This window comes from Nyctereutes procyonoides, unplaced genomic scaffold (assembly GCF_905146905.1).
Source record: "Nyctereutes procyonoides isolate TBG_1078 unplaced genomic scaffold, NYPRO_anot_genome, whole genome shotgun sequence".
Classification (NCBI taxonomy): Eukaryota; Metazoa; Chordata; class Mammalia; order Carnivora; family Canidae; genus Nyctereutes; species Nyctereutes procyonoides.
This window is the reverse complement of record NW_026575126.1, coordinates 38,484,360-38,504,003: the sequence shown is the minus strand read 5'-3', so window position 1 is coordinate 38,504,003 and position 19,644 is coordinate 38,484,360. Positions and strand designations below refer to the sequence as shown.

Genomic DNA, 19,644 nt, shown 5'->3' with positions numbered 1-19,644 from the left:
CCATTTCAGCTCTGAGCCCTGTTTGCCAGGCTTGGCAAGACTCTTCCATAACTCCCAATTCCTTCGCAATACAGCCTGCTGGTGAGTAACCTACTCCTCACACTATGCCCCCATCAAGTGGTCTAAAACACAGAATCCTCACGAAGATGCCTGCTGAACCTGGAAGGAACCACGACAGTCAACAATACGAAGATGGTGAAAGAGAGCAGGCCTGGCTCAGGGGTAAACACGTAGATGTCGCAGGCCACGCGCTAGCTGTTGCAAGGGCTTGATTCTATCTTTGTTGTGAGAAGCAGCCAGGAAGTGAATGGGTGTGGCTACATCCCAATAAAGCTTTATTTATAAAAACAGGCGAGCATGCAAGCCACAGTTTTCACTTGAAGTAGAATATTTACAGGCACTAAAAAAGTACTAAGTGAAAGAACCATAACATACCATGAAAATGCATTTGATGTTAATAAAAAAAAATATGATCACTATAGGTAGGAATATTTGAAAAACCAAAACAGGGAAGTGAAAACAGCTGGCAGGGAGCACAGCTGTTTCTTTGGGCAGTGGGATCAGGGAGCAGCTTCTATTTTTAGGACTTCCCATTCTGTCCCACATCCACTGCAACTGCTCTCAGGGTTAAGCTGCTGGCTCTGACTGATGTGGCAAGTGTCCCCTTGTCCCTCATCAGGGATCTCTCAGCTGCAAGGGGAAGGCCCACAGACAGGGCTCCACTCCTCAGTGAAGAGTGTATTTGAGGGGTGCCTGGGTCGCACAATCAGTTGAGCGTCTGACATGTGGTTTTGGCCCAGGTCAGGATGTCAGGGTCATGGGCATGAGCCCTGCACTGGGCTCCAAGCTACATGGGGAGTTTGCTTGAGATTCTCTCTCCCCCTCTCTCTGCCCCTCCCCCCCTCACTTGCAGAAGTTCTCTCTTCTCAAATAAGTAAATAAAATTTTTTAAAAAACAAAGACTGCATCTGAGACAACCAGTAGACTCTTGCAGAAAAACAAAGACACCTCCTAATAATCACTTAGTTATCAACTATCGGCTTTTAAAGTCACAATGAGGGGATAAAAGGCCAAGGTCAGAGGGCAAGTGCCAGTCCTTGGGGACCCATGCCTGCCACCTAGGAGGAGTTGCCCAAGGCAGTGCCGACCTAATAGATCTCCCAGCCATGAGGTCGGCCAGGCAGAGGCCAACTGAAAGAGAAGCACAGACAATGTGGAGAGAGGCTGGGAGTCTCGGCCACTGGTCCCAGCCCCAGGGCTCACCTCATAGAGCCCCTCGAAGAAAGTATTCTTATCCTCTGTGCTCCACGACTCCCACTGCCGCCGGGCCTTCTTGCCTTCTTCCTTCTCGCCGCTGGAAGACCCCAAGTTCCGGGAAGATGAGCGAGAGCCCCCTGCAGGGGCGGCAGGGGCAGCTCCAGAACCATTTCCGGACGATGATCCGCCACCGTCAGCTCCTTGGAGAGAAAGAACCATACAGTGACCTGTTTTAGAAGGCTGCGGAGCTAGGGACAGCCCCATTGCACAAGCCCTTCTCCCCACCCCACCCCTACCCCTCCCACCAAGGGTGCCACTGTAGGACAGCTCCTAGGACATGCTGTTGGCTCCTGGGACATGCTGCCGCAGGCCTGCTGGGGCTATTCAGCAATGGCCTCACCCTGATTTGACTTAATTCTTTCCAATCTTTTTATAGCGAGAAAAAGAAGAATGAGCATTTCTGCAGACCCACTGAGAGAGCATGATGACCATCAGGCAGACAGCCTTTTGCCCCCATGACCTAAAAACCCACATTTATCACAACTTCTTTCTCAAATGTGTTTGGGGTGACATAACTCTTGTCTTTTCAACTCAACAAATTGAAATTCAAACTCAAGAAAACATTTGAGTGTGTGTGAAGCGCCACCTCCTCATAGATATAACCCAAACTTCCGAATATGAATCATTTGGTGTCTTTAAAGAACCTTTAAAAGGTCTTAGAAGAAGTCCTTTTTGCTTGATCAATTTCCACCAACAAAATCTGATGTTGTGAGAGTGAACTGATGACCTTGTAGGTGCTCTGGAAGCATCAGTTTCTACTCTCAGGATGGGTCCTTGGAGACCAGACTGAAAGGGGAGGGAAGGAGGAAGTATGATGAGGCTCCAATGCCCTCCAGATCCGACAGCCTCATCAACGGGAGGCAAAGGTCACAGATAAAACCTTTTATGACCTAACCCAATTGTCCCACCCATCTGGTTCCTTCCTCAGAGGAAAGGGAAGCCCCAGCACAACGTTGGCAAAGACCGGAATTCCAGCCTGTGTAACTTAAGGACCATCAATGCCGAGCAATCATCAAACTCTGAACAGTTGGGGGGAGGGTTGGGTTGGTAAAAATAACATCATAAATGTAAAAACGCTTTGAAAAGCAAAGAAACAAATGCAGATTATCATTAAAAAGCTTTCCTAGTAAGATAATCATGAGTTTGAGGTTTCGAGGGAAGCCCTCTTCCTGGGCAATCAGGGAGGGCCTCCTTGTGTAGATACGCTTCCCTCACCCCCTCACCCCCGTGACAAGGGTCAGCCTCAGAGCAGGGGCAGAAGGCAGGGAGTTCACAGAAAACCAGAGGGAGTGAAACATTGTAAGTCCATTAATCCATGTATTTACTTACAGACACCATCCCTGGAAAGAAAGGCATGGGGCAGGGGTGGCTTGAGGGATAGGAGGCGGCAGGGTCACCGTGCACTGACACACCTGTTGTCCCTCCACAGAGTGTGCCATGGATCTGTGTTATTACGTCAAAATAAAGAGCATTTTGTAATCAGTCGGCTATCGGAGAGCAAAGTGTGTTGTCATATATGCAGAAAAATCACGCAGCTACATAAAATGGGGGAGATTCTCTCCTGTGGAAAAGCGCACCAATTCAGTGACTTCAGAAGGCAGCGTGACAGGGTCCCGAAAATCGCCGTTTATGACCGCCGCACAGTCAAATTCCGCTGCTGCTACCCACGTGAGGAGATGTAAATGCAGATAGATGTCAATAAAACAAAAAACCCAGTTCCTCGTTCACACAAGCCATATTTCTAGTGGCAATGTCCACGTGTGGCTAGTGGCTCCTGCGCTGGCCAGCACACTTTCCACCACTGCACAGGGTGCCAGCCTCTGACAGCTTGCTACTCTGGGTCCTCAGTGTGACCCCGTCAGGCTCAGGGTTTCAGAGCCCGGCCTGCCCCTGTTCCGGCTGCGCCTGTTCCAGCTGCGCCCTCCCCAGCCCGCAGCCACAGAACTGTCCTCCAGGCAGCAAACTGCTGCCAGTGGGTTAAGGGTGTACTCGATACAGATGTGACTTGACCCATTCCTCACCAAACCAAACCCAGCCCAAGACATGACCTACCTAGTGAACCCAACACTTCAAGATGTCTCCAGCAGGGAGCGACTTTCAAGCACATTTGCAGGGATCATGGCTTCATTAACTCTCTTTTTTTGTCAAGCAACTTGCTAACCAGCCCGACAATCCCAGCTCAGGTTTACGTCTCTGCCAGCCCACACCGGTACTGGACATACTTGAAAGCAACAGAGTATGCTTGTCAAGAACCTGGAACACAGAGGTCTGGCCAGCTCTCGTGAGATTTCACTGGCCCACAGCACTGCTGAGACCCAAGACAAGGAGGACAATCGAGGAAGGAAAACACAATGGAAGCATTTCTGAGCTGGATGGAACCTCAGGGATAGAGCGCAGGATAAAGTCAACACTCAAACATTCAAAACGTCCAAAAGAGAAGGCCAATCACCCCCAAATAACCATTTCTAACATTTGGTGACCATCATTCTAGACACCGAATGCTTTCAAAAAGTAAAGTAAAATCACAAAACTTCAGAGTAGAAAGAGAACAGGCCATCTCTGGTCCATCCCCCAAATTTCTTTTTTTTTTTTATTTTTTTTTATTTTTTTATTTTTTTATGATAGTCACAGAGAGAGAGAGAGAGAGAGGCAGAGACACAGGCAGAGGGAGAAGCAGGCTCCATGCACCGGGAGCCTGATGTGGGATTCGATCCCGGGTCTCCAGGATCGCGCCCTGGGCCAAAGGCAGGCGCCAAACCGCTGCGCCACCCAGGGATCCCCATCCCCCAAATTTCAGATGACGATGGCTCAGGCCTTTGCCTCGGGCTCACCCAAGCACTCCAGCTACAGCAGAAACAAACAAGAAGCAGGACCAGAGGTCCTGTGGGGGGATTGGCCCCTGGCGAAGCCTCCCACCTGCGCAGCAGCACTGCGATGAAAACTGTGATGCATGCAGGGCAAGAGAGAAGCAGGCGAGGGCAGAAGCAGAATGGCCGGAGGTAAAAAGACAAGACCGCTGTGAACAAGGGTGGGTACGGGGGCTTTCTCCAGGGGGAGCAGGGGCGGTTGCAAGAAGCCCAGGAAAAAAAAAAAAGTAAAGGCCCACCATCAAGCCTCCACCTGCTACAACATTTCTGAGGCCACATAGGTGAACAAGGGTCTGCATGATGAGAAGCTGGTATCTGAGGAACCTGGAGGGAAACGACGTACAGAAAGAGGGTGCCCCCAGCGAGGCCTCTGAAAGCAGGGACGGCGTCTGGCTGTCCTGCGCCCAAGCCCGCCACCAGGCCTCACACCGCAGATGCTCCACGAGAGTTTGGAAACAGACAGAGAGCAGGTCATGGGCCCCTCTCCTACCCTTGAGACCCAGCACCTCCAGCAGAGCTGACTTCTCTGTCACAGGCCCCCAGCTGCCAGGGGCTACCCCGCTTCTCCTGTCCCCATTTCTGTGCCCAGGCCAGCTCCATGCCACCCCAGTAAGACAACTTTACCAGCCTCCTCCTTGGTCTCCAAATTACCAACCCCGGCCATGGCCTGCTCTCCAGGGCTTGCATTTGGGGGGTGTACATGTGTGGCCGGGGTCTGCCTTCCGAGGCTGCGCAGCTGCTCACTCCACCGGTGGACAAGCCAGGCTGCCTGCCTCCTCTACACCCCCTCCCATCATACATCTCTGCATGAGCCTGGAACAGCACCACCCATGCTCCTCATAGCACCCAAAGAGGAGGAGATAATCCTCATCTTCCACCAGGGGACACCGAGGCCCAGAGGGAGCACCCTGCCCGGCACGCCACATTGCTGCTCAGACGAGGAAGGGAGCGGGGACTTCTACAGCACCTTGAAGCCACGTGCAAACGCTTCACTCCCTTTTGTACTCTCGGTGCGTAGCTACTGTCCACATTTCAGAGGTGGGCCAAGGTCACCGGACAGCCAGAACCAAGTCTGGGCATCTGCCTCCTGAGCCACAGGGCACCGTGGTGGCTGCTGTTGGCATCACGGCTGCTTCCGTATCTTCATTATGCTCTGAGCTACAGAATCCAGGGATGCGAGATGGGAGGGAACTGGACCTCGACACCCCCTGCTCAGTCTGATAAGGGGACCGACCGGTTCAGTGACGTTCCCAAAGCCGCACAGCTAATGAATGGCAGGAGTTAAGACACGGGAGGATGTCCACCTCTAAAAACAAACCCGTGCAACTTAACTCAGGTCAGAGACAGAAGATGTGCCAACCTGTCCCACCGAGCAACAACTCACTGGCCCAGAGCTTTCTTTCAGAGTCTGAGAAAGTGCCTTGGCAGGGTCGGAACATTAGCGGAGAGGGCGCAGACCAGCACTACGAGCTGCTCAGTGAAGTCCCCGGAGGGGAGAACACGGGAGGCTCCCCTTGCTTCATTCACTCTGCCCCTTGTCGGCTGCAAAGACACCCCCGCATGAGCCAAGGGCAGGCGGTTGGTGGCGCAGGCCACCTCCTAGGGCCAGGTCTGCGGTACGAGGCCAAGGGTGGCACACCCGCTCCACTCCCTGGCCACCTCAGGGCACAACGTGCCGCGACCGACCGAGGAGGAGGCGCTAAGCCAAGGTCTCCGGGGGCCACTCCTATGCCCCTCGTAGCGCACGTCACCCGTGTCAGGCCCCCAGGCTCACATCAGAGCCCAGACATGACTGAGGGGGCACCCTCTCCACGAAGGCCGCAGACGGGAAGATGAGGACTGAGGCCACTCCCCCTCAAGGCGGCGTCGCCTTGGCAGGCTGCCCTGGTGCCTCCGCCCCCCACTGCGGCCTCCACCCATTTCAGCCTGACCCAGTGTCTGCAGAGGAGCACGGCCGCCATGGCCCTATGGCCCTGTGGCCCCATGGCCCCGAGAGCCCCTGCAGCCCCGGGCAGGGCGCCCCCCTCTGACACCTATTCCATGAGCGAAAGGGGATGCGGGACCTCAGGGTCGGGGGACCCCGGGCGCTGCCGTGGCGCCTCACGTCCTCCATGCTCCCAGGGCTGGGCTCCCCCATGGGCACCGCCTCTCTAAAATGTCTGAGAGCATCACTAAAACCTCGTTGTTTCTCTGAAAACATCTGCATTCTTCATCAAAGAAGGTGAAGACTTGGTCGGTCATTCTCGATGCCCCTCGCCAATGCGACTTCCTCCTCTGGCATTTTTCAGGCTGGCCGCCAGGCCAATTCCAGGCTCCACCGCCTACCGCGAAGCTCGTGCTCGCATTTACGTCGCTGTCCGAAATCCTGCCTCTACCAGCCTCATACCTTCGTATGATCCAGAACAAGACACCGCACACGACGTGAAATGAAAATCCTACAGTATCCTTGGTGGGCAAAGGACGATTCCACAGGTAACCACAATAGAAACGTTAGTTTTGACGTTAAAAGCCAATAAGGTCTTTAGAAAGTACCTCAGGCTTAAAACCAATATTCAAACGTTACCTCATCTACTCATCTACGCTGTCTGTCCTTGTCTCCGATGTGAAGCAGAGGGATCCATGCGACTCTGAACTTAGTAATTTACCAAAAGCCCCTGGGTTTCAGGTGTTTTCTTCTTTAGCCTGCACATGTCCAGCAGGGATCGTCTTTGAAGTGGCCAGGGACACAGGTCTCCTGACCTACCGTGCACAGGGTGTCCCCGTCACGCGATAGGATGTGTGTTACTGTGTGTTCCACCTTCTGCGGCACCACACAGGGTGGCAGGTGCACGCCTTGCCTTCCTCCTCTTCTCCCAACAAGGTCGGAGGGCTTTCAGCAAAGCCCGATGCCCCTGCCCAGGTGGCCACAGTGGGCTCCACACCGTTGTCGCTGCACCTGATTTTATTAAACATTACTTACTGAGTCACACCGGGTTAAGAATAAGAGCACTATGGCGTCCGTGGTCTGTGACAATCTGATTGTCCCTCTCCATCCTCAGAATATGAGGGACAGGGAGTTTGTGTCATGCACGGCCATACTTCAACCAGTCCTGGGGCCTGGACCAAATGCCCAAGAAGTGACAACACAAGTGACTGCAGAGCAGACAAGCAAACTGTACCTGCATGACATGCGGGCATGCCCCTGGGTGGAGGGGGCACTCTGACCACTCCCTGCCCAGGCTTCCCCCAGAGGCAGGGCCACGCAGAGCCCATAGACACACAGCTACCCTGTTTTCAGGTAACCGACCTTAAAGAATGCTCTCTCAAAACATAGGATCCAAGCCCCGTCTACACAGTTCACCTGTTCACCCCTAAACGTTAAGGTCAGGGCAGCTTTAAGCACTATCTCACTGAATCCATTTTGGACGTAAGGAACATAAGTTTGGGCACCTCAAGGCCTTTCCCTGTGTGGCTGAGCCAGCCCCAAAGCAGCTCTACAGGGAGAAACCGGGCCTCCTGATGGCTGGTTCACCCCTCTCTCCAGTATGGTACTCGTCTCCCAAAGGTTGACCACACTGGGGTGATTCATATGCTGTGTTTTAAAAGCACCTAGAAACTACAAGCAGCCCGTACTTAAGGTAAAACACAGGTAAGTTCTCTTTGGTGATCTGCTGATTTCTAAGCACAAGCACAGTGAAACCTGGTGACGTTGCACAACTGTGGAGATGGCCAGCTTGTCGGCAGTCGGGTGGAATGAAGGTTCTTGGGAGGAGGCAATGGGGTCGGGTGGGGAGCTGAAGGGCAGCAGAGAAACCAAGAGTCTACCCTGAGCTTACCTCGACTGTCCCAATAGGACAGGCAGCAGTTCAGGGGCATTCCTGAGACCTCTCTCTCTCTACCTCCCAACAGGTGACACCCGACCAACCCAGTCTACCTGTCCAGATTCTGTAGTTCCCTAACCTCAAAGCTATCCACATTTTCAATAACAGGAGCACTTGGGAGCCTTTTAACCACATATGGCAGGGCTGGGCTGTGTTATTTATTGTGGTGAGCCAGGCACTGGCATTACCCTCATTTAGAGAGAGAGAAATTGAGGCTCCAAGAAAGAGATCAGTTTGCCCAGCATCACCCAAATCGCATACTGGCCAGAGGGATAAGGGCCTCGGGGGCTGTGTCCTGGACCAGGTTCTTACAGATCCATGAATTCTGAGTCTCACTCTCAAAGGCACCCTCGAGTCACTCTGGGCATCACAGTGGGGCAGGAGGAATCTGTGCAATGGCATCAAGCACATCTACTGGTTTCTGGCCTGCAGCTTACCTTCTGTTTAAGTCGAACACATTATTAGACGAACAAACCTCAGCTTCTGCGACCATTTAAAATAAGAGTAACACGGGGGATCCCTGGGTGGCGCAGCAGTTTGGCGCCTGCCTTTGGCCCAGGGCGCGATCCTGGAGACCCTGGATCGAATCCCACGTCGGGCTCCTGGTGCATGGGGCCTGCTTCTCCCTCTGCCTGTGTCTCTGCCTCTCTCTCTCTCTCTCTCTGTGGGTGACTATCATAAATAAAAATAAATAAATAAAGTTTCTTTCCTTTAAAAAAATAAGAGTAACAGAGATGTAAGACGTGTGACACACAGATGTTAAGTCTCAGCTCCCTGCCCCTTAAAATTCAAAAAGAACCGAATTTGGAATTGTACTACAAAAGAATTGTTAATCATTGAAGCTGACAAAAGAACGTCTTCTTAGAGAGAAAGAAAACTTAGTGGTGTGGACAGAATCACAGGGCAGACTTCCTTTTCCCCACAAGTTTTCCTCCAAACTCACTGCAAGTTTCTGATGCCTGTCTGTTCAGATTCAAACTGCAAGAGCAGTTAAATGATCAAAGAACCACCAACGACTGGGCCAGAAGGATTCCTCAAGCATAATGGAAATTATACTGTTTTCAACTGAAAAACTAACAAATGCCAGGACTCTGTTTCCTCACTGATCCGCACTCAGGACCCCAGGTGGAGATTTTCAAAGTCTGTAAGACAAACGGTCCTCTAAGAAATGTCCGCAGAGGTTACCAGGCGTGCTGTCAGAATCAGATCGTTGCTGGCTGCTAACGGAGATAATAAGCAAGCAGAGGTTATGGAGGCATGAGGACGGGGTGTCCTGGGTACAATGACAGGTACAGACAAGATCAGGTCCCACCAGGCAACTCCAGGTGCAATGATTTCTGTGAAGCAAAGCAGACATGCTTCTTATTCCTAAAAGCCACCATTATGGTTTAGCTTTATTATTAACTTAAAGAAATATTTGCTTCCTAAAACAGTAAAATATATAAAAGTCACAAGAAGCACCAATTCTAACCAATTTCCATCTTCCTAGCGGAAAGTCAGTTGCTGCTCCAAGCCACACACTGGGACAAGAACCAAGGACAGGGGTGCCAACGACTGATGTGAGGCTAATCCAGGAGCCCTTCTCCGTCTGAGCCTCGCTCAACTATGCCAACAAATGCAGACTTCCCTCATCACCTGGCCACCAAGTGTCCTGCACACTGAAGCGTGAGCACCACTTTGCCTGACCCACAGGTGGGCATTTACAGGCGACACAGCGCTTTCACTCCACCACCCTGTTGCATCTGGGCATCAGTGCTGTTCATCTCACAGGTGCGTGTCCTTCTGGTGGATTCGACATGGCAAACAAGTAGATGCAGGTCAGAGGGCCCTGTTGGCAAGGCCATGGATGCTGCTGGGGCGTCTGAGGCCAAAAACAAACAAACCCTTGAAGGCATTCCAGGAGCTTATCGGTGATAACACACCTGTAACTAGGAATGAAAAACTACTTTTTTACAAAGTAAAGCTGTTAAACCATCAACACTTTCTTAATTGATCAGCAGCTTTCACACCAACATAAATGCATAAGGACCCAAGGTTTGATTTCCAGAACACACTAAATCACCCCAAACTCGCAGCTTTAAGCATCATCAAGGCTTTCATCAAGGATCTTTACCAAAAACCTGGTAAGGCCAGGATGATTTCAGAGGCCAGCCCTCCTCAGGTAAGGCGATGGCGGGAGCATGTGTAATTGTACACATTGGGCACAGGTCTCCAAAAATGGTTCTCCCTCAGTTTCTGAAATCTTTCTTTTTTCAAATCTTCAAGGGTTTCTAAAAAATTTAAATTACCATTTCCTCCAAAGAACTAAGTTTGTTTTTTTTTTCCTGTAAAACTCACTGGAATGGTTACATCTGCTACCTAGAAAAGTGCTGCAAACTTGGCCTGAAATGAAAAGGATGGTGAGAGGAGCTCAGTGCACGATCAAGAATGCAGAAGCATAAACAAGCGAAAGCAGCAGTGCCACTGGCACGTGGCTTTCCTATCGTCAGGGTGGGGACCCCAGGAGGCTGTACCACCCCAGACCCGACCCTACCCGGAGCACCAGGGCAAAGGCGGAGACCCCTCCCTGCTGTGTTGGGCCTCAAGTGTTTCCTGCCGCGGGGGGGGGGGGGGGGGGGGGGGCAGTTTCTGCGGCACCCAAGGCTCCAAGGGCTGCACCCTGAGGCCCCCAGAGGGCCCGCGGCAGAGGGCGATGGCCCAAGTGGGACGGCGCCGGCCGTCACCTCTGGCTTCCTGGGACAGGGGTCCTTTATTGCAGGTCTGGCCAAGCGGGACAGAGCCAGCAGGTATTGTGGTCCCGCCGCACCATTGTGTGCGCCTGAGAGGCCGGAGCGGGTCGCGGTCCTCGCGGGGAGCCCGAGCCCACCCCAGGAATCCATTGTGCGGCCCGGGAGGGTGTCCTGCGCGCGGGCGGCGGCGGCGGCGGTTCCCGCCGCGGGCTCCCCGGGTCCCCCCAGGCCCCCCGGTCCCCCCGCCCCTCCCCCACACCCCTCACCTTTTCCGCGGGGCCCCGAGACGCCCGCTCCGCCGCTGCCGCCGGCGCACGACGAGTCCTTCCTGAGCCTCTTGCTCTGCGGCCTGACGCTGGAGCGGAGGAAGTGGTGCTGGTCCTGCGGGCCGGCGGGCGGCGGAGACGGGGCCGGTGCCGGGGGGCCGGCCGGGGGGCCGCCCGCGGGGCCCGGGGGGCCGTCGCCGCCGTCCCGGGGGGGCCTGGCGTCCCTCTTTGTGGCGCCGCTGTCGTCGGCCGCGTCCCCGCCGCCGGGCCCCTCGCCCTCCAGCGAGTCGTCGTCGGCCGAGCGCTTCCCCAGCCGCTTGAGCCCGTCCTCCCCGCCGCCGCCGCCGTCTCCCAACTTCACTGTCATCCTGGCCGGGCAGGGGAGGGGGGCCCGGTGAGGCGCGCGCCCGGCAGCCGGCCCCACAACTTTAGTGCACCGATGCCCTCTCAACATGGCCGCCGTTGTTTGTTCCCGATCCCCTCCCGGCCGCCCGCCCGCCGCCGCCGCCGCCCCGCCGCCGCCCGGCCGGGCCGCGCCGCCCCGGCCGCCCCCAGGACCAGGACCCCGCGGCCCGCGGCGCGGAGGCGGCGGGCGGGCAGCCCCGGGGCCCGAGTGCGGACGGCCCTGCCCGCGCGGCGCCCGGGCCGGCGGGGTCGCGGGGTGAGGGCGGGGGGGGGCGGGGGGGGGCAGGGGGGGGCGGGGACCCGGGGTCGGGCCGGGCGGGACGCACCTACCCCGCGGGCCGCGGCTCAAGGCCTGCGCGAGGGGCCTCTCCCCGCGCCGCCCGCGCCCGCGCCCCCGACCCCACCCCTCCCCGCCCCCAAAACGCCCGGGGCTCTGGGCCGCGCACCTGCCCGCACGCCGGCCCCGCAGGTGGGCCCGGGTGCACCCCGCCTGCCTGCACGGGGGACCCCACGGTGGCCCGCGGCGGCCGGGCCACCTGCTCATTTTAAAACGCACATAAAGAGTCATAATAAGCTCGGGCTTTCTGGGAATCTTGCCTCCCAGGGTGGGAGCTGTGTGCTGCCGAGGAGATTCACAAATTTAAAATGCTTTTGCAACAAAGGAGCTGGTGGCGTGAAACAGGTGGGAGCCACCCGTGCAGGCGACCCCACGGGCATGTCGCGATCCAAATGCAAGCAGCAGCAGAAGAGGGCTGCGCAAAAACTGGACAACTGCTAATAAAATTGTGGCATTCGGTTCGTGACCCACGGCCGAGTGAAATGTCAACGACAACAAAACTCTAACGATGCCTGCGTCCCAGAATGCAGACCCACTCAAAAAATTAACTCAATCAGGTTAGTATCAACACTATGAGCCCTACACGGGCCAGGAATGTGTATCTGTGATAAAACAAGAAGGATAAATATTAGATTCCTCAACAGGTGTTGACACTGTGCCCAAGCTGTGTGTCAACACAACTGCCCAGGAGGAAAACGTTTCCATTTCAAAAAAGGAAAAGTGAACAAAGGCATCAAGGGCCAACCGTGAAATACAGAACCAGGGACAAGGACTTTCTCGCTGGAAGGTGCGCAAATGAGTAAAAATCAGAGTAACACCTACTACGGCTCTGATGCACTTTGTCATAAAATGACCTGTAACAGCTTTATCCATTGGAATTGGACTTACAAACCATTTGACTGGCTTAGCTGAGGCTAGTTAAAACAAGAAAAGCAAAAACCTCGACAAAAAATTAAAACTATACGGGACAAATACCCAAACTTTCTTTTTTTTTTAAGGGACTTGGTGGCACCGGACTTCTCCCACGTCCGTTTCTCCACCTTCCCATCCCTGCTTAAGGGACCTGCAAATACCTGGAAGGGCCTCTGTCCGGGGCACAATGTGAAGACCCTCCTCCCAGGGACCTGTTGCCCCCGACTGCCCAGAGTGAAGCCAGGACCCAGCAGGGCACGCAGCAGCCACAACACAATACATCTGCCCGCCTGCCTGGCGGAGTCCTGGCTGACACGAGGCTGGGCACGGGAAGACTCGGCCTTTCGGAACTGGGAGGATATTGACACACATCGGAGCTCCCCCCTACAGGAAAAGGAAGCCACGGGCATGGAATCCCTTTACCGAAAACCTCCAGCGCTCCTTCCTGACCGCGCGCGCGGGCGGAGTCGGCCCCGACACCGTTCGCCGGGTTTCGGGAAGGAAAGAGCCAGACCCTCCGCGTCGGGCCGCAGGCGGGCTGCGCACAAAGGGAGCTGTCACCGCGGCCGGGTCCGGTCGCGACCCCCCCCCGCCCGGGCCACCCCGACAAAGCACCGCGCGCGAACCGCAGGCCCTTCCCCGCTCCCGCGGGCCGGGCCTCGCCCTAACGGCCGGGCGCGGGGCCCACCCCTCCCGAGCCCCTGCCACCAGTCACCTTCTTCATCAACGCCTCGCAGCAGCCTGGTTTCGCAGGCTCCCCGGGGGCCGCCCGGGCGCCCGCAGGACCGGCCAGGCCGCGCAGACCCGGCCCCCGAGCGCCCGCTGCACAGAAGCCGCGACCCCGGTGTGGTCGTCCCGCTTCGGAAGCAGCGGCCGCGCGGCGCGCGCCCCGGCACGAGCCCTCCGCGGCCGGCGAGCGGCAGACGAGGCTGCGGGCGCCGATGCTGCGGCCGCCGCTCGGGTCCGGGAGGCCCAGGTCGCCGCGCTCAGCAGCAGTTCCGGCTACGGCGGCCGGGCGGAGACGGCGGGGACGACGCGCGGGGCGGGGCGGGGCGGGGGCGGGGCGGGGCGGCACGACGCACGCGGGGACGCGCACGCCCGGGGTTTCCAGCGGGCGCGCCCCCCTGGAGGCACTGCCATTGGCCAGCGGCGGGCGCGCGCGCTCGCACGTACGGACGCGGGGCGGGGCCGCGGCGCGGGCTGTGTTGTGTTGCCGACCTCGCGTCCGTGCGGCCCAGTGCGTGTCTCCGGATTGGGGGACCGGCAGCCAATGGGGTCAGAGGCCTGGCCCTGATTGGCCGGGGCCGTGTTGACGGATGCGTGAGAAGAAAAACACCGCCTCACCTCGGAACCTTGAATCCGGCGCGAACCGGGTTTTAAACTACAGAGTAATGTAAAAGTGCAGTTGGATCCCGTAGGCGCTTCCTTCACTAGATTGAGCGTGTGCTTCTGAAATTCCGTAGCGTAGTGAATGGCGCTGGACACTCGGGCCATGGTTCTCCGTCATGGCGATAGAGGAGTGTGTGCTCGCTTCTAGTGTCTTATGGGGGCGGGGGGGAGGTTAGGAGACTTGGTGTCCAGGGTCAAGGGTCCAGCGTCCACGATCAAGGCCTGTAAGGAGCTGTGACGAGCCGTAGGGACCTAATGTATGGAGGGCAGGAGACATGGTGTCTAGGATCCAGGGTCCAGGGTCGAGGCCTGTAAGGGGCTGTCATGAGCTACGGGAACCTAATGCACAGTGAGACGATCATAGACAATGATCCTATACTGTAATTACGTGATAGGACTCACATCACATCAGCATGTTACAACATGAGCATATCAAAGCACTTCACAGTACATGTTAAACGTACACAATGCTACATATGTTTTCAATAAAAAAAGTTCTAGTGTCCATGAAAACGAGGTTTTTGTTTTTTAAAAGATTTGATTTATTTATTCATGGGACACACAAAAAGAGGCAGAGACACAAGCAGAGGGAGAAGCAGGCTCCGCGCAGCGAGGCAAAGGCAGACGCTCACCCACTGAGCCACTCAGCCGTCCAGAAAATGAGGTTTTAAAAAATGGGATCTTCCCTGTACCTATATGATCCGGCAGCCAAACTGTCGGATCCAGTAATATCTGAACTTTCCTCTTTTATCGTTTCATCTATTTAACAATGGTACCTTTTCGCCGTAGCAACTTTTTTTTTTCCTTTAATGACAAGACGCTCCTTTGTTATTCAAAGTCAATTTCGAAGTTGAAACCACCTGACGGAAAAGGTCAGGGCACACCTTGCAGCGCCTCTGGGAACGCAACCCGTCCCCGGAGTCAGGCTGGTTTCCGACGGGGATGCGATGAAGCAGAGCGTACCCTCCTGCCACCTTCTCACCGAAGGAGTCCCTTACACGTCAAGTTACCTGGAATCCGCTGGCTTTGCTCAGAAATACTCTCCAAGCACACCCTCCTCCTGGAGATGAGACAAAGTGCAGCCCAGCCAACGGTGTGCGGCGCAGAGGCCCAGCACGAAGGTGCACCTTGAGCTTCTGGCTGTCCGCGCCTCCCCCCACTCGCTCGGACAGGTGTAGCTGCGGTAGCCGGTCCTCATCATACCTGCAAGGACGCCACCGGTTCCCGCTGTGCGCAGACAGGCGACTCCTGACCTCCTGGCTCCCTGTTCCGACCTGGCATCGTTGATTCCAGACAGCGGCTGCGACCCGGGGAGACGCGGGCGGCGGAGCTCGCAGCCGCCGGGGACCAGCCGGGACGCCCGGGCCCTCGGCGCCGCACGAACACTCCCGATCGTCTTCGGCTCTTTCCGGCCTCTCGAGCGCTTCGGGCGGCCTTGGCGTCCGCCGCGCTCACCTTCGGCTGTTTCCGCGCGCGGCGCGCAGCCGTTGTCCCGGCAACGCGCGACTGCACCTCCGCGCTGCCCGGGTGAGTGCGGCGGGAGGGCGCGGGCCGCGAGCGGCGGGGAGGGCCCCGGGCGGCCCCGGCGGGGGAGCGCGGCCACGGCGCGGCGGGCGGACGCCAGGCCCGCGGCCTCCCGGCTCCTTTCCCCTCGGCCACTCGGCCTCGGCCGGGCGGGCGGGCGCTGGGCGCGGCGTCGGAGGTCAGCGCGGGAGGACGGCCACCGCGGGCGCCGTCGGGGGCGGGCGGGAGGGCAAGAGACAGCCGCGGGCCCTGCAGCCACCCCGGGGACAGCGACCGCGTCCGGCCGAGGCCGCCACCCTGCGCTTCCGTGCCCGGGGGCTGGGGGGCCCGGAGCGGCGAGCCCTCGTGCCCGCGCCCTCCCCTCAGGCCCCCCTCAGACCGCCGCCCCGCGCCCTCCTCAGGCCCCGCGCCCTCCTCTCAGACACCCCCCCGTCCCGCGCCCTCGCCTCGGGCCCCCCCACCCTGCGCCTTCCTCTCAGGCTCCCCCCACCACCTCCGCTCAGGCCCCCTGCCCCCTCCTCTCAGACCCCCTTCCCCGCCGCGTCCTCTCAGACCCCCTCCGCCTCCTCTCAGGGCCCCCCACCCCCTCCTCTCAGGCCCCCCACCCCTTCCTCACAGGCCCCCACGCCCCTCCTCTCAGCGCCCCTGCCCCCGCAGCCCTGCGTCCCTCACACCTTCAGCCGAGTTCCTCAGGGGAGTCCAGTGGCGCTAAAGCCCTGGGGGGGGGGGGGCGCCCTGCTGGTGGGGACTTGAGCAAGTTGCTTAGAACAAAGGGAATTTTTGTCTTTTCCCCAAAGTTTATACGTTTGCCGAAGGTTTTTGTTTTCTTCTGGAGACCCTGAGTTTAAGGAGAGGAGGAGCGCGGGACTCTGCTCCGCCACCACTAATCCGTGTGGTCAGGTGAGGTCAGTGTTGCCAGTCCTCTCTTTGCGTTTGCTTTCGTAGCTTTTGTTCTTTAATTACGCAGGTGGTACTTTGTGGTAGAAAAATGTTAAAACACAAGTAAAAGGAAAGACGAACAGTTGACCGCTGTGGACTCATCCGGCCTGGCAACTCCTTACAAAAACCTGGAGAGCATCTTTCCTTGCTAGTAAACGTCTTTATCATATTCGCATATGGGGCGTCTGCCCTCCCTCCGGGGATGCGGCCAGGGCCTCCCCCTGCCGGGCAGGTAGTCACTGCAGGTGCAGGACAGTCAACCATACTTTTGTGTCCCAGCGAAGTGCAGGGGTCTATGGGGACGCTGGGGAGAAGCCTAGAACAACCTAGAAGTGAAGTCACAGGGAGGCTTCCCGAGTATCTAAAGGTGGAATGTAGGGGGGAGTGCCTCTGAGAAAACCCCAGGCAGGAAAAAAAGTCACTTAAGGTCTGTTAGCGTACATGCTTATTATAGAATGATGTTGGAGATTAAACCAAGTTTAACTTCTTTAAGCACTATTGCAATTCTTTTTCTATCAGTCTAACAAAATTAACTTTACTTGTTTTTCAGGTGGATACCTGCATAAGGTAAACTTGTTAAATGTGAATACAAATTTCCCATAGCTCAAAATGTCGACCCTTGGTTGCCTGCAACACGTGAAATCTCAATTTGAAAGCTTTCTTTTGCTATATAGAAGTGTCCAGGTTTTTATGTGTTTTTTTTTTCCATTTTAATGAGTTTATTTGAAAGTTTGCATAAGTACTCTACTCCAAAGTGGGAGCTCAGGCCAGTGTAGCTGTCCCCTCCCACTCCAGCCAGCGCCTGACTGCTCCACCAGGAACTCCCAATATGTGCCATTCACTCTGTGGCCGTGAGAACACCACCTCAAAATGTGTGCCTTTGTTTAGTATTCAGCATATATATTCATAAGAAAAACGTCAGTGTCTGAAAGGTACTTGTTCATCCTTATCTACGTGCCTGTAGCTTTTCACTGAGTGAGCCTTCAAGGCCTCCTCTGGTACAAGTATTGCATGGCTAAAAGCACAAGTTTTTGTTGTGGTTAAATATACGTAATATAAAACTTACCATTTTAGTTTTTTGTACCTAAACAAATCAGTGACATTAAGCACACTGACATGCTGTGTAAGCATCCCCCACAATCCTTCAGCAAGACTAACATGTTCTGAATGGAAACCCTGTCTCCATCAATCAGGAAAGTCCTGTCCCCCAGCACCACAGGCCCTGGTACTCACTTTGTGTCTCTGCGCATTTGACTATTCTAGGTTCCTCCTATAGGTGAAAACACACCGTATTTGTCCCTTTGTGATCAGCTTATTTCACTGAACATAATGTCTTCTCTGTTCATCCATGTTGTAACATGTCAGAATTTCAAGGTGGATGGTACTCCATTCTGTGTATGTGCCATATTGTGTTGATTCAGTCATCTGTCAATAGACATTTGGGTTGTTTCCACCTTTTGGTACTGTGGATAGTGCTGCCATGAGCATGGGTGTACAAGGATCTGTTCAAGTCCCTGCCTTCAATCTTTTGGGGATATACCCAGATCTGGAATTGCTGAATCATATGGTAATTCTGTGTTGCAGTTTCAAGGAACCGCCATACTGTTGTGCATGGCGTCTGTACCCCGCTTACACTCCCACTGGCAGTGCGCAAGAGTTCCAATTTCTCCACATCTTTGCCAACAGTTATTTTCTCTTTCTCTAATCACAGGTATCCTAATGGGCATGATGCTGAAAAATTTTAAATGAGAGCAAAGCAACCTACAAATATTCTCCTCTGCCACTTAGGATCCCCAAAGTGCCTCCAGGGTATGAAAGGTGGGCAGTAGTGACCATTCTGTCACTCACCATCCTACCCCTTCTGCAAAGGGGCAATAAGCACATCTTTTCTAGGGAAGAAAGATGTTAATTTGGGGAAACTAACCAAGTTCAGCTTTCCTACAAGTGCCACGGCTTTGTTTTCTTGATTTTCTAACAAAGGAACCCTGTTGCCTTCTACCATCTGAGAGCCAGAGGTGGTAGATGGGCTTTGGTTTTCACAAATTGAATCCTAGCTTTTCCTATGTATTTCTGTGAAGCAGTTTTACTTCTGCTTGGTGTGAAATTTTTGCTTAAAGGTCAGCTATAGAAATGCAAATTGTCTTTATTATGACTGGAATGAATAATCAAGGTTTATGCACTAGGTAAACCTAGTGGAGTAGGTGACTAGACTTTTTCTTACTATTTTGATGGCAGTGTTTTATTCTTTTCCATCACACCCTGCATCATTCAGGTCCAATTTCTTGATTCTAATTATACATTTTTAACCCTGTTAGAGATCTCTTCCACATGGTCTTAAGGGGCATTTGTAAGTTTGCAATTTGTTATGATGGTAGGTTTGTGATGCTTCTCTTTCCTAATTCTATGTACAGTCATTTCTTCTTATTGTTCAAAAGCAACAGGACTTAGCTGTTTTCTTCCCTGCAGGTTTCAGCCCTGACTAGATCCGAGTTTCATCATGGCCCTCTACTTTGACCACCGAATAGAAGCCCCAGACTCTGTCGAGTCTCCTTCCCACATCCATTGGCACCCTGTTCATCCATTCCTGGCGGTTGCCTCCATCAGCAGGATCGCAGGAGGCAGCGTGGATATATATCTGGAACAAGTGAGTCCTAGGAAGCCATGTTTCTGACTTCTGGGGCTTCTGGCTCTTATGTTCTTTTTGTTCTCCCATGTGTGTGCATGTGCATTGTGTGGTGTGTGTCATGTGGGGAGTATGTACGTGAGTATAGTGTATTGCAGTATGGGTTGTGTGCGTGTTGTGTGTGCCTTGTGTGTGGGGTACATCCATGCATGTGATGTATATGTCATGTGTGCCATGGAGAGGATATATTGTATGTGTGTGGTGTGTAGTATGTGGTATATGTGTGGTATGTGTCATGTGTGGTACGGTACATGTGTGGTATGTGGAGCTTGTGGTATGTAATGTGTATAGTGTGAGGGGTATGTAATGTATGTAGTATGTGCTGTGTATGTATCCTGTGTGTTGTATGTGGTATTTGTGGTGTATGTGTTATGTATCATACGTGTGTTATGTGGTGTGTGTGTGATATATGTGCA

The 19,644-nt window shown here is 54.8% G+C and overlaps 2 protein-coding genes across 8 annotated transcripts in view; one reads left to right on the top strand and one right to left on the bottom strand.

Annotated features, from left to right (window-relative positions):
- CRAMP1 (cramped chromatin regulator homolog 1) overlaps positions 1 to 13,698 on the bottom strand; it is a 55,407-nt gene extending 41,709 nt beyond the window's left edge. The window contains 3 exon segments of the mRNA XM_055339213.1: positions 1,264 to 1,457; positions 11,040 to 11,407; positions 13,409 to 13,698. Coding sequence (XP_055195188.1) covers positions 1,264 to 1,457; positions 11,040 to 11,406 — 561 coding nt within the window. The 5' untranslated portion in view covers position 11,407; positions 13,409 to 13,698.
- A 1,827-nt stretch (positions 13,699 to 15,525) lies between these two features.
- IFT140 (intraflagellar transport 140) overlaps positions 15,526 to 19,644 on the top strand; it is an 82,444-nt gene continuing 78,325 nt past the window's right edge. Inside the window, exons 1-5 of one of the 7 annotated variants that reach the window (XM_055341107.1) lie at positions 15,526 to 15,609; positions 16,404 to 16,511; positions 17,096 to 17,112; positions 18,257 to 18,354; positions 19,012 to 19,189. In XM_055341107.1, the coding sequence (XP_055197082.1) occupies positions 19,043 to 19,189 (147 nt within the window). In that variant the 5' untranslated portion in view covers positions 15,526 to 15,609; positions 16,404 to 16,511; positions 17,096 to 17,112; positions 18,257 to 18,354; positions 19,012 to 19,042. Of the gene's footprint in view, positions 15,610 to 15,652; positions 15,785 to 16,403; positions 16,512 to 17,095; positions 17,113 to 18,256; positions 18,364 to 19,011; positions 19,190 to 19,644 lie in introns of those variants that run through there. The other 6 variants (XM_055341103.1, XM_055341101.1, XM_055341104.1 and 3 more) reach the window with 6 other exon arrangements.